A 14,381-nucleotide genomic window follows, 5' to 3' on the forward strand; every position below is an offset into this window, starting at 1 on the left:
TATCATGCTAAGAAGAACCATACTATTGTTTCAATTCCAATCAAAAACAGACCCTTAACCTTTTCCATTCTCTGTTCAAAAAGAGAGGTCAAAGTTCAATTTAAACTTTTTAGGAAGAGATCAACAACATAATTTCAACTCTTGCTGGGGCATAATCATGTTTATATTATGGCATTTGTGGCATAACAGGAAGAAATGGGCCACTTACCTTCTTCTTCGGTCTGGTTTTGTTTGTCAATATTCTTTGTCAGTGTTCTCCTGTAGAGAAGTTAACTTTTTCAGGTAAATAGAATCCATCATTTATGTAGCCTTCATCCTGACAGGCACCTCCTCACTGGGCCTAATGGGAAAGAATGGTCATTTTAGCGCACAGACTTCTTTGACGTGCTGGGAATCCACAGAATACATTCACTGTCTGTATTGTACTGTGTACTGTAGGGAACAGTCTGTGCTGCCATCCAAATGTGACTTCCATGATAACACTTTTTGTGGGATAAAATATATAACAAAACAATCTTAAAATCTTTGGAATTCAATATTGTGTCATCTGTTTGTCATGACCACGGACTGTCCATGACACGCTGGGAATTAGGACTTTTGCACTATGAAGGACTTGATACCATAAGAGGCATTGAATAAGTCGTTAGTGCTCTATAATATGGACATAACATTTGATAATTGAAAGTTATTTTATTGAATAAAAAAAGGAGCTACCCTGACAAATTCTGAACCATTTTTTAAAAGATAAACATAAATTACAGTACATGAATGGAAAAATACCTGTCTGACTATTTGTTCTCTAAGAAAGATTCAGGTGTGTATTATATACTGTACATTTTATAAATACATTTGAATAAACTTGAATACTGAATTAAAATGGCCTCTTAAATAATATGGGATGAATGTTCAATGTGGTGGTAAATATGAATGCTGTAAAAGTCAATTCTATCAACATTATTCCTATGTAAATAAACAGTTGGGTTGTTTAAAGAACTTCTGTTCTGGTGATAGGCGTGGATCACCCGAATGTCATCAGCAGAACGTTGTAAAATGAGTATGACCTGAAGGTCAGCCATCAGTCTATACAGTTCATTCACCCAGAGCCAACATACAGTTGAAGTCGGAAGTTTACATACACCTTAGCCAAATACATTTAAACTCAGTTTTTCACAGTTCGTGACAGTTAATCCCAAAACAAATTCCCTGATTTAGGTCAGTTAGGATCACCACTTTATTTTAAGAATGTGAAATGTCAGAATAATAGTATAGATAATTATTTATTTCAGCTTTTATTTCTTTCATCACATTCCCAGTGGGTCAGAAGTTTACATACACTCAATTAGTATTTGGAAATATTGCCTTCAAATTTTTTAACTTGGGTCAAACGTTTCAGGTAGCCTTCCACAATCTTCCCACAATAAGTTGGGTGAATTTTGGCCCATTCCTCCTGACAGAGCTGGTGTAACTGAGTCAGGTTTGTCGGCCTCCTTTCTCGCACACGCCTTTTCAGTTTCAGTTCTATTTTTCAGTTCAAATTTTCTATAGGATTGAGGTCAGGGCTTTGTGATGGCCACTCCAATACCTTGACTTTGTTGTCCTTAAGCCATTTTGCCACAACTTTGGAAGTATGCTTGTGGTCATTGTCCATTTGGAAGACCCGTTTGCGACCAAGCTGACACCTTGAGATGTTGCATCAATATATCCACATAATTTTCCTACTTCATGATGCCATCTATTTTGTGAAGTGCACCAGTCCCTCCTGCAGCAAAGCACCCCCACAACATGATGCTGCCATCCCCATGCTTCACGGTTGGGATGGTGTTCTTCAGCTTGCTTGCAAGCCTCCCCCTTTTTCCTCCAAACATAACGATGGTCATTATGGCCAAACAGTCCTATTTTTGTTTCATCAGACCAGAGGACATTTCTCTAAAAAGTACAATCTTTGTCCCCATGTGCAGTTGGCTTTTTTTATGGCGGTTTTGTAGCAGTAGCTTCTTTCTTGCTGAGCAGCCTGTCAGGTTATGTCGATATAGGACTGGTTTTTACTGTGGATAAAGATACTTTTGTACCTGTTTCCTCCAGCATCTTCACAAGGTCCTTTGCTGTTGTTCTGGGATTGATTTGCACCAAAGTATGTTCATCTCTAGGAGACAATGTCTCCTTCCTGAGCGGTAGGAAGGCTATGTGGTCCCATAGTGTTTATACTTGCATACTATTGTTTGTACAGATGAATGTGGTACCTTTAGGCATTTGGAAAATGCCCCCAAGGATGAACCAGACTTGTGAAGATCTAATATTTTTTTCTGAGGTATTGGCTGATTTCTTTTGACTTTCCCATGATGTCAAGCAAAGAGGCACTGAGTTTGAAGGTAGGCCTTGAAATACATCCACAGGTACACCTCCAATTGACTCAAATTATGTCAATTAGCCTATCAGAAGCTTCTAAAGACCTGACATCATTTTCTTGAATTTTCCAAGCTGTTTAAAGGCACAGTCAACTTAGTGTATGTAAACTTCTTACCCACTGGAATTGTGATATAGTGAATTATAATTGAAATAATCTGTCTATAAACGATTGTTGGAAAAATTACTTGTGTCATGCACAAAGTCGATGTCCTAACCGACTTGCCAAAACTATCGTTTGTTAACAAGAAATTTGTGGAGTGGTTGAAAAACGAGTTTTAATGACTCCAACCTAAGTGTATGTAAACGTCCGACTTCAACTGCATACCAGCTCTACCTACCAAACCTGAATGGTAGGCCCTCAGTAGCCATGGTGCAATAGGCAATCATTTCAACTCATCATGTAATCTACCTTTCATTATTTTTTTGAATACATATTTCAGTCAGCCATATAATAAATTGCGTTCACATTAATCTTTTGAAATTAACGTGCAGAGTTTATGGTCTAGTGGTAACTCTCAAGGTATTAATCACACATATTCTACTCTCCCTGACTGGCCAACTGGGGTTAAATCCCGTCTCCACTCTTGCTATGTTTTCCCTACCTGCCTGCCTCTCCATCTGTCTTTATAACATGTTCAATTATATATAAATAAAGCTCTTGAAATTAACAACTGGTTTCCAGCTGTCATATAAGTGGGCTCCTGAGTGGTGCAGCGGTCTAAAGTGCTGCATCTCAATGCTAGAGCTTGTCACTACAGACCCTGGTTCAATACTGGGCTGTATCACAACTGGCTATGATCAGAAGTCCCATAGGGTGGTGCAGAATTGGCCCAGTGTCGTCAGGGGAGGGTTTGGCTGTTATTAATAATTTGTTCTTAACTGACTTGCCTAGTTAAATACAAATACAATTTAGTTGCAGTGCCTGCCTTGTATTTATATTTCTGCCCAATTTTATAATTTCTTATTGCATTTACATATTTTTGGGGGGCATTGTTGAGAGGTGAGCCTCCCCAAATAAGCATTTCATGGTACTGTATAGGCCTAGCCACACCATGTTTGTATCCTGTGCATATGAATAAATTTGAACGTAAACTTAAAATGTCCAGTAGATGGAGGACGTCTACCATCTATCAAAAAATAGTTGACCAAACCTTCTGACAGAGCAATAGTTCACACACACCGGAAGGTGAATTACACAGGGAAAGAAAAAAAAACGAGTCACTGTTGTTACCAGCAACTCAAGGAGCGTACGTTTGTCGCCTGGGGTAAGTGTGTCAGTAACGTTTCTTTGCCATATCTTGACTTCTGAGGAAGGCATATTTATCAGACAGTTCAGTGTTTGATGAAGATGAAAAGTTAAAAAGCTATAAACAAAAAGGACAACCGTTAGATGAGTTGACAAAGTTGCAAAAGTTGCAGTTCACCAATGACTGAATAGTCATTCACGTAAACTGCCTACTGACATGGTTATTGAAATATGTTATTACTTCTAACGAGCCAATTGTATCGCTTTGCGTCCGAATCTGAAACCATTTTCATATTTCTTTGTCGATTTTAAATATTTGTTGTGCCGGTCTTGGAATTGATTGTCTAGTGGGCGTGGCTTGTCTTGGCGTTGAAAGGTGCATCGTTATCACGTGATGCCAAAAGTGGGCACTTTTTTTTAACCTGTAGACCTAAAATTATGCTTAATCTGAAAATGTGGTCGGGAACTCTATACGGTATCGCAGTGCGCCTCTCAAATTTTGTAACAATGCAGAGGGCACGGCATAGACATGATTGGTTGACGGTATCCTGTATAAACACAAACTCACTTAGTTGACAGCTGCTCGGCGAAGCACCAGACGTATGGATGCCCTGACTTCTGCAGAAGCCGTATCACTTTAAATGCTGCACAACCAATGCAGACTATGGATTGACCATGTAACGCCGTTTTGGGTGCTGTTGTAGGTTAATGTAAATGTTGTCCAAGCATGTGAGGCATTTATCTGGCATTTTTTTCCCTCAATACATAGAGCAACCTACTAGCCATAATCGATAACACATAGTGGTCAAAACGATCATTCTTTGTTAAAATTATAAACCTTCCCGAGTGGCGCAGTGGTCTAAGGCACTGCATATCAGCGCTAGAGGCATCACTACAGACAGCCTGGTTCGATCGAATCCAGCCTGTGTCACAACCGGCCGTGATTGGGAATCCCATAGGGCTGCGCACAATTAGCCCAGTGTCATCCGGGTTTGGCCGTCATTGTAAATAAGTTGTTCTTTATTGACTTGTCTAGTTAAATAAAGGTTGAATATTAAAAAGAACTGTAGTCCAATTGAAAAAAAGCTGCCAGTGTGAAGTGATGTGCATCTTGAATATCTGGAACAATTATTCTCAGAGTGATTATTCGAAACAGGGCTCAATTTGGCGAGTTGAAAGACAATTTCTTTTTAGGGTTTCAAACCAAAATCTGTCTTCTTTCCAGTTCGATTTAGTTTATTCTGCCTATTCTTTGAACATGTATGTTTTCAAAATGGATTAACAATTCTGTATTGAACACTGCATGGTGATGAATTATGGCCACAACATCTGTTTTTTAGTAGGCCTTTGCTTAATGATTCTGATGAAAAAAAGCTTGTTGTCTTTATCAAAATAATGTTTTTTTTTGCATATTTTCATTGTGGAACCTGGCTATGTTTAAGGGGCTATATCCTAGGCCAGAGATGGGCAACTTTTTAATGGGGTGGGGGCCACCAAAAAATCTGAAATCATCATGAGGTGCCGCAGTGACTCACTGGTCTGCGTACCCACATCCAGGCCCATACCCAAACATGCAGACAGAGTCGGCCCTAGCGTTTTGGGAGCCCTAAGCAACATTTAGTTTAACTGCTAATTTCCTGCAATCCTACACATTTTGCCATAGTGTGGAGAGAAACGTTTGCCGTTTTTAATATGATATCTGAGTGAGAGTGACTAACAAAATCAATGGGGGCAGTAATTCGACCTTGATAGTTAGCCGCTAGACTAATTTACCCCAAAACATGTTAGCTGACATCGGCTAATTGAGTGACTGTCAGTGACTGACATAACAACAGAAACACTTCTGAGGCACAACTTCTGAGGCATAAATTTCGAAATTGCACCTTGTACAGTGCCTTGCGAAAGTATTGGGCCCCTTTGAACTTTGCGACCTTTTGCCACATTTCAGGCTTCAAACATAAAGATATAAAACTGTATTTTTTTGTGAAGAATCAACAACAAGTGGGACACAATCATGAAGTGGAACGACATTTATTGGATATTTCAAACTTTTTTAACAAATCAAAAACTGAAAAATTGGGCGTGCAAAATTATTCAGCCCCTTTACTTTCAGTGCAACAAACTCTCTCCAGAAGTTCAGTGAGGATCTCTGAATGATCCAATGTTGACCTAAATGACTAATGATGATAAATACAATCCACCTGTGTGTAATCAAGTCTCCGTATAAATGCACCTGCACTGTGATAGTCTCAGAGGTCCGTTAAAAGCGCAGAGAGCATCATGAAGAACAAGGAACACACCAGGCAGGTCCGAGATACTGTTGTGAAGAAGTTTAAAGCCGGATTTGGATACAAAAAGATTTCCCAAGCTTTAAACATCCCAAGGAGCACTGTGCAAGCGATAATATTGAAATGGAAGGAGTATCAGACCACTGCAAATCTACCAAGACCTGGCCGTCCCTCTAAACTTTCAGCTCATACAAGGAGAAGACTGATCAGAGATGCAGCCAAGAGGCCCATGATCACTCGGGATGAACTGCAGAGATCTACAGCTGAGGTGGGAGACTCTGTCCATAGGACAACAATCAGTTATATATTGCACAAATCTGGCCTTTATGGAAGAGTGGCAAGAAGAAAGCCATTTCTTAAAGATATCCATAAAAAGTGTCGTTTAAAGTTTGCCACAAGCCACCTGGGAGACACACCAAACATTTGGAAGAAGGTGCTCTGGTCAGATGAAACCAAAATTGAACTTTTTGGCAACAATGCAATGGCGTAAAAGCAACACAGCTCATCACCTTGAACACACCATCCCCACTGTCAAACATGGTGGTGGCAGCATCATGGTTTGGGCCTGCTTTTCTTCAGCAGGGACAGGGAAGATGGTTAAAATTGATGGGAAGATGGATGGAGCCAAATACAGGACCATTCTGGAAGAAAACCTGATGGAGTCTGCAAAAGACCTGAGACTGGGACGGAGATTTGTCTTCCAACAAGACAATGATCCAAAACATAAAGCAAAATCTACAATGGAATGGTTCAAAAATAAACATATCCAGGTGTTAGAATGGCCAAGTCAAAGTCCAGACCTGAATCCAATCGAGAATCTGTGGAAAGAACTGAAAACTGCTGTTCACAAATGCTCTCCATCCAACCTCACTGAGCTCGAGCTGTTTTGCAAGGAGGAATGGGAAAAAATGTCAGTCTCTCGATGTGCAAAACTGATAGAGACATACCCCAAGCGACTTACAGCTGTAATCGCAGCAAAAGGTGGCGCTACAAAGTATTAACTTAAGGGGGCTGAATAATTTTGTACGCCCAATTTTTCAGTTTTTGATTTGTTAAAAAAGTTTGAAATATCCAATAAATGTCGTTCCACTTCATGATTGTGTCCCACTTGTTGTTGATTCTTCACAAAAAAAATATAGTTTTATATCTTTATGTTTGAAGCCTGAAATGTGGCAAAAGGTCGCAAAGTTCAAAGGGGCCGAATACTTTCGCAAGGCACTGTATATTCTACAATCGTAACTAAACGGTCAATTGAGACCCCGAATTAGTTCCTTTTTCAGTGATATTGATCCACAGGCCTACAAAAGGGGGTCCAAGGGCCACCAGTTGCCCATGCCTGTCCTAGGCTAACCCATTCTTAATGGCACTAGCAGTTCACAAAATAGCCTAAGCAGAAGTAGACGGGATGCAAATATTTCAAAACATCAGCTCGTTGCTGGAACACATATTTTCCTACTTCAATCAACCAGTCCATTTTGAATTTGTGATAAAACTGTTGTCAAAACTGTTGTCAACTGTTGTCAAGGAATGTAGCTTGTGTATCCCATCAGTTAGATACGTTTATAGGCATTTATTTCTATAGACGTAACGGGAGCTTGCGTGCGCACTCAGCACATTTGTGTAGGCAGCGGTCGGAATGCAATTAAGTGGATGAGAGACAGAGGGGAAAGAGAATTTAGGGAGAAGAACTGTGTGATGCTTGGCTTGGTTCTTTTTTTTTGTTTTTGTGGCCCACAAATGCACATGTACAAATGGAACACTAGAGTGTTAACGTTGGTTTCAAGACAAAATGTAACTTACCTGATCGGGCAGCCACAAAGCACATTCCACCAAATAGTTTCAGTATTAGATTTAAAAAACAATATCTGGTTAAAGATCGAGCTTTGACATCTGTTCGCATACTGGAGTACTCAGTTACTCATGCCTATCCCTATTAGTCACTAAGCTAAACTTGCAGTCGCACACCAGATAAATTTAAATAGGCCTATGAAAACCTTAAATACTTGAACTTAATGCAAACAGCAGATTTGATATGAATTTGTTTCTAAAATCCAATTGAAATGGATGGAAATGTACCTTTTTTTATTTTTTTTATTTACCAAAGCTGTTACTATCTGTTCCTCAGACAAATGAAGGTTAATCGGGGGCATATCATTTTATGTTCTGACTATTTTACTATCTTTGCAAAAAAGAGCAATAGAAATGTACGATTTGTAATATGATGACAAATAGGTGTTTATCTGAATGAACCTCGTTCTTCTGTCTCAGAAATGTTCCTGTACATTCTTGGACTGGTGGCTTTTTGGTTTGTGTTCCGCTGGTACAGGGAACTCGCAAGAGTACCCAATAAAGGACAGAAATATGTCTACATCACTGGCTGTGATTCTGGGTTCGGGAACCTTCTGGCCAGACATCTGGACAAGCTGGGCTTCCGTGTGATCGCAGCCTGCTACACTGAGAAGGGGGAGGATGAACTGAAGAAGGTCTCTACTGAACGATTGAACACAGTCCACCTGGATGTCGTCAGCACTGACAGTGTCAGCAAAGCAACAGCATTCATCAAAACCTTGGTTGGGGAGAAGGGTGAGTGTCTTTGAAGACCAGTCTAGCCAAACTCTTGTAAAAAAATAGCCTCTAAGACTTTTCTGACTTAAATTGGGGGAAGCGTTTGGTATTCAAAAATATCCAAGTATCAAGGCCGACTACTGGTCTACTCATTCATTCTACTACCATGAGTCAGTGTCAACCGTTGCTATGGAATTTACAACCACAAACAACAAGTTAACCCAACATCTCAGAACACACCTTCTCACTGAAAGAGACCTCACTCCCACGTGTGACAACTGGCATGTAAGCACTTGTTGACACCTGTAGGCATGGAATGTTTTCCTCCATCCTTCATTGTGACTGCTGCCTGTGTCCTGCTGTGGCTGTGATGTTGGTACTTAACTATGCCCTACTTTCATGCCGTTTCAGGTCTGTGGGCTGTGGTGAACAATGCTGGAGTCTCTGTACCATCTGGTCCCTGTGATTGGATGACCGTCGACGACTACAAGTCCATGTTGGATGTTAACCTTATTGGAGTCATTGGTGTGACTCTGAGTGTCCTGCCCCTCATCAAGAAGGCCAGGGGCAGGGTGGTGAATGTGGCCAGTGTGTTTGGGAGGATAAGCGCCTTCGGGGGACCCTACTGTGTGTCAAAATATGGAGTGGAGGCTTTCAATGATAGTCTACGGTGAGAGGCCCTGTTTTTTGTCTATACTGTATATATACTGCATATACTGTATCACGCTTGTTTGAATTTGAAACTGTGATGCTCAGAGCATTTCTTTCTATGTCTCCGACTTCATATGAATACTGTAATGCAGACGTATTCATGTTTGTTGTGGCATATTCTTGTTTTTGAATTCCAGGATGAACATGTCGTTTTTTGGAGTTAAAGTCCTGTGTCTGGAACCAGGATTTTTCAAAACAAGTGTGACTGATCTACATCTCCTGAGAAAAAATGTGAAGACATTGTGGGACAAATTGCCTGAAGAAATCAAGGATCAATATGGACATGATTACCCAGAGAGAGGTAACATTTCATTATTTTTTTTTACAAAACAAACACACATGAATCTGTTGTGCATGCTGCTGTAATATGATAGATGCAAATAGGATTGTCGTAACCTGTGTGACAGAATGACAAACACTCCAAGAACGAATTGACAAGGATTGCCCAGAGCAAGTGAACTGAGCAGTCAGGCAAGTTCAACCTGCCTGCCTTTGACCTAGACCTCAAACAGTCAGACATACAATTTCTTCATTGTGTTCCAAGATGTTGAAATCAGCTTGTTGATGGAGGCAAATCCTTTCTTCCAGCAAATGTTACATTGGAGAAGAATGTTGCGACGTTGCTGGATGGGGACCTGATGAAGGTTGTGAGCTGCATGGAGCACGCCATCTCTGCTGTCCACCCTCGTACCCGCTACTCACCTGGCTGGGATGCCAAGTTCTTATGGTTGCCTATGTCCTACCTGCCAACGTGGATCGCAGACAAAATGCTCTTAAAAGATATGGCCAAACCAACAGGATCTATTCTTTAATGTTAATGGTTCTCTGACCGAATGTAGGAGGAAGTCTTTATTTACACCCACAGGAGAAGAAGAAAAATGTAAATGGAATAAGTGTATAGCATGGGATTCAACCAATGAATGGGGAAAAAAAGAACACTAATTTGTTTTCAAACTTAAACAGAGTTGTGAATTGCATTTTGTCTAATCACATTTGGATTTGTCCTGTCTGTTTCCCTGGTCTGATAATAAAACCAATGGAGAGATTTTCAGTAATTCAAATGAAGCGGTGGTTGCATTGAGTCCATTTGATACATACAGTAAGTGATATTCTGTCTCTGTTAGAACTATTAGCTTGTACCCTAGCTCACTGTATGACTTACAGCAAATTCTTCCTATCAAAAAGCAAACTCTTACAGTGCAAGAAATTCCTGATCAAAATATGTTTACTCTGATAAACCTGTGACTTGCTACCATTAATTCCAACTAAAGGAATCAGAAATAATTATTGCAAAAAGAGTTGTAGAATTTAGATATTTTTTTCTGTTCAGCTAAATTCTCTCCGACCAGAAATACCCAATAGCCTGCTGAGCTTCTCAAATTAAGATTTTTTCACCCTGCTAGACATGTACAGTACCAGTCAAACATTTGGACACACCTACTCATTCAAAGGTTTTTCTTTATTTGTACTATTTTCTACATTGTAGAATAATAGTGAAGACATCAAAACTATGAAATAGCACATGGAATTATGTAGTATTTGAGATTCTTCAAAGTAGCCACCCTTTGCCTTGATGACAGCTTTGCACACTCTTGGCATTCTCTCAACCAGCTTCATGAGGTAGCCACCTGGAAGGCATTTCAATTAATAGAGGTGCCTTGTTAATTTGTGGAATTTCTTTCCTTCTTAATACGTTTGAGACAATCACAAGGTAGTGGTGGTATACAGAATATAGCCCTATTTGGTTAACGACCAAGTCCATAAAATGGCAAGAACAGATCAAATAAGCGAAGAGAAACAACAGTCCATCATTACTTTAAGACATGAAGGTCAGTCACTCTGGAAGTCCAGTTTCTTCAAGTCCAATTACAAAAACCATCAAGCGATATGATGAAACTGGCTCTCATGAGTACCACCACATGAAAGGAAGACACAGAGTTACCTCTGCTGCAGATGACAAGTTAATTAGAATTACCAGCCTCAGAAATTGCAACCCAAATAAATGCTTCACAGAGTTCAAGTAACAGACACATTTCAACATCAACTGTTCAGAGGAGACTGTGTGAATCAGGCTTTCATGGTTGAATCGCTGCAAATAAACCACTACTAAAGGACACCAATTAGAAGAAGAGACTTGCTTGGGCCAAGAAACACAAGCAATGGACATTAGACCGGTGGAAATCTGTCCTTTGGTCTGATGAGTCCCAATGTGAGATTTTTGGTTCCAACCGCCATGTCTTTGTGAGATGCGGAGTAGGTGAATGGATGATCTCTGTATGTGTGTTTCCCACCGTGAAGAATGGAGGAGATGGTGTGATAGTGTTGGGGTGCATTGCTGGTGACACTCTTTGTGATTTATTTAGAAATCAAGGCACACTTAACCAGCATGACTACCACAGCATTCTGCAGTGATACGCCATCTCATCTGGTTGCGCTTAGTGGGACTATCATTTGTTTTTCTATAAGACAATGACCCAACACAACTCCAGGCTGTGGAAGGGTTATTTGACCAAGAAGGAGAGTGATGGAGTGCTGCATCAAATGATATGGCCTCCTCAGTCACCCGACCTCAACCCAATTGAGATGGTTTTGGATGAGTTGGACCGTGGAGTGCAGGAAAAGCAGCCAACGTGCTGAGCATTTGTGGGAAATCCTGCAAGACTGTTGGAAAAGCATTCCAGGTGAATCAGCAAAGCTGTCATCAAGGCAAAGGGTGAGGAATCTCCAATATAAAATATATTATGATTTGTTTAACACTTTTTCTGGTTAATACATGATTCCAAATGTGTTATTTCATAGTTTTGATATCTTCACTATTATTCTACAACGTGGAAAATAGTAAAAATAAAGAAAAACCCTTGAATGAGTTTGTGTGTCCAAACTTTTGACTGGTACTGCATGTCATATAAAAAGCTGTGAGCACCTTGCAGCCAACTGTGCTTATGATCAGGTGCATTGCTGCATGTGATTATGATAAAACAATAATCGAATCCTTCAGCTGTTGACCAGTTTTATGAGTAAGATAGAAGAGGATTATGAAGTTGGAGGGCATACACAAGCAATAGCATTATGAAAATAAAGTAAGGAATAATATTGTAGGCCTAAGCTCTAAACACTGAGCTATTGTTTAATTTTGAAGACTCATTATTTTTGAAACAGCCTTTTCCACTTTGTCGTTACTGTTGTGGGGTTTTTATTATACTGGCAAACACGTAAACTATTCAAATGAACGAGCAATTAGACTCAGCTTTCTCTGGTGTAAGTGTTTTGAAGAAGAAGGAAAAAAAATGTGTTACTGAAGAAATACCCTTATATAACTGAAATGACTCCTTACAGGTCTTCCCTGTGGTCTCTGAAGAGAATATCTGGTAGATTTTTGATAAAGTTCTTTGTCTGTTATTAAAAAAATTAAAAAATGTATTACATTGCAATAAATGTATTATGAAATAAAACATGTATATTTGTTGGTCTATCACATTTGGCCCTGTCTTCCACACTCATTTCAGTTACAGCCATAACCATCGCCTGGTTTATTAGAGATTCTTTCAAAATGGAAGATTTTGACAAGAAACATGTCTTTATCACGGGCAGTGATAGCGGATTTGGACATTTGGTGGCAAGTCGGCTTGACTGAAAGGGGTTTCATGTAATATCCCCATGTCTCACTGAGAAAGGTGGCTCGGATTTGAAGGCTGGGGCCTCTCCCAGACTGAACACAGTTCTGTTCAGGGGGTGGATAAGGGTGCCAGTCAGAGGCAGGCACTGGGAAAGATAAAAACGAGATAGGGGTGGTTGACTACCTCGCAACCCTCTTAACTGACCCATAAATCTGCATATTTTCAAACCACTGTCACCCTGAGAGCTGCCGAGGAAACATCTAGAATACCTGCCATAATATGGACACAGTGATGACAAACTTTTGTCAGTCATCCGCTAAGTTTCTTCTGCATTACAGAAATGATCTATGGGATTTTAATTAGATGCCTAATTGCAATATTCATGCTTTAATGTCAAGCTTTAATCTATTTCCTTCCAATGAACACTAAAACATATTGATTTATGGCTGTCCCAAGCTTTGAAAAACTACTTCTATACATAGACCACATAACCCCTATAGAATGAAATACAGTATATGTGGTGCAAGATCCACAAGCATGCCATGTATCCTTTCACACATTTTCACAAGCAGATGAAATGGAATGGAAGATTTATTAAAGGTTTGCTGCATATACCCAGCTGGGATTATAGTAGATTTAAAATATCTGGTTAAAGATGAATTGCCATTTGACATTCCCAGAATTCAACTAGCTATTGATGGGACACAGGTTTCACTAGGGGGCATCAATGTAGGATTACATGTACACTGAACAAAAATATAAATGGAACCATTTCAAAGATTTTACTGAGTTACAGTTCATATAAGGAAATCAGACAAAATAAATAGATTAGGCCCTAATCTATGGATTTCACATGACTCGGAATGCAGATATGCATCTGTTGGTCACAGAAACCTTTAAAAAACAAAAGTAGGGGCTTGGATCAGAAAACCAGTCAGTATCTGGTGTGACCGCTATTTGCCTCGTGCAGCGCGGCACATCTCCTTCACAGAGTTAATCAGGTTGTTGATTGTGGCATGTGGAATGTTGCCCTACTCCTCTTCAATGGCTGTCCAAAGTTGCTGGATAACAGTGGGAACTGGAACACGCTGTCGTATGCAGGCCATGTAAGAACTGGGACATTTTCAAATTACATTAATTGTGTACAGATCCTTGCAACGTTGGGCAGTGCATTATCGTGCTGAAACATGAGGTGATGGCTGCGGATGAATGGCACGACAATGGGCCTAAGGACCTCATCAAGGTATCTCTGTGCATTCAAATTGCCATTGATTAAATGCAATTGTTTTTGTTGTCTGTAGCTTATGCCTGCCCATACCATAACCCCACTGCCACCATGGTGAACTCTGTCCACATCAGCAAACCATGTGCCCGCACGATGCCATACATGCTATCTGCCCGGTGCAGTTGAAACTGGGATTCATCTGTGAAGAGCACACTTCTCCAGTGTGACAGTGGCCATCAAAGGTGACCATTTGCCCACTGAAGTCGGTTACGACTCCAAACTGCAGTCAGGTCAAGACCCTGGTGAGGACGACAAGTACGCAG

At 40.2% G+C, this 14,381-nt stretch overlaps 1 protein-coding gene across 2 annotated transcripts; it reads left to right on the forward strand.

Moving 5' to 3' along the window:
* Nucleotides 1–3,560: 3,560 nt before the first annotated feature.
* On the forward strand, nucleotides 3,561–10,507 carry rdh3 (Retinol dehydrogenase 3). Of its 2 annotated transcripts, none has more exons than XM_021581815.3 (5): nucleotides 3,561–3,671; nucleotides 8,209–8,523; nucleotides 8,917–9,175; nucleotides 9,354–9,517; nucleotides 9,624–10,277. In XM_021581815.3, exons 2-5 carry the CDS (start codon nucleotides 8,211–8,213, stop codon nucleotides 9,626–9,628), a joined length of 741 nt encoding a protein of 246 aa, XP_021437490.1. In that variant the 5' UTR covers nucleotides 3,561–3,671; nucleotides 8,209–8,210; the 3' UTR covers nucleotides 9,629–10,277.
* Nucleotides 10,508–14,381: the final 3,874 nt, after the last annotated feature.

The sequence above is a fragment of the Oncorhynchus mykiss genome, chromosome 3 (assembly GCF_057628025.1).
Source record: "Oncorhynchus mykiss isolate SJ-2025 chromosome 3, ASM5762802v1, whole genome shotgun sequence".
Lineage (NCBI taxonomy): Eukaryota > Metazoa > Chordata > Actinopteri > Salmoniformes > Salmonidae > Oncorhynchus > Oncorhynchus mykiss.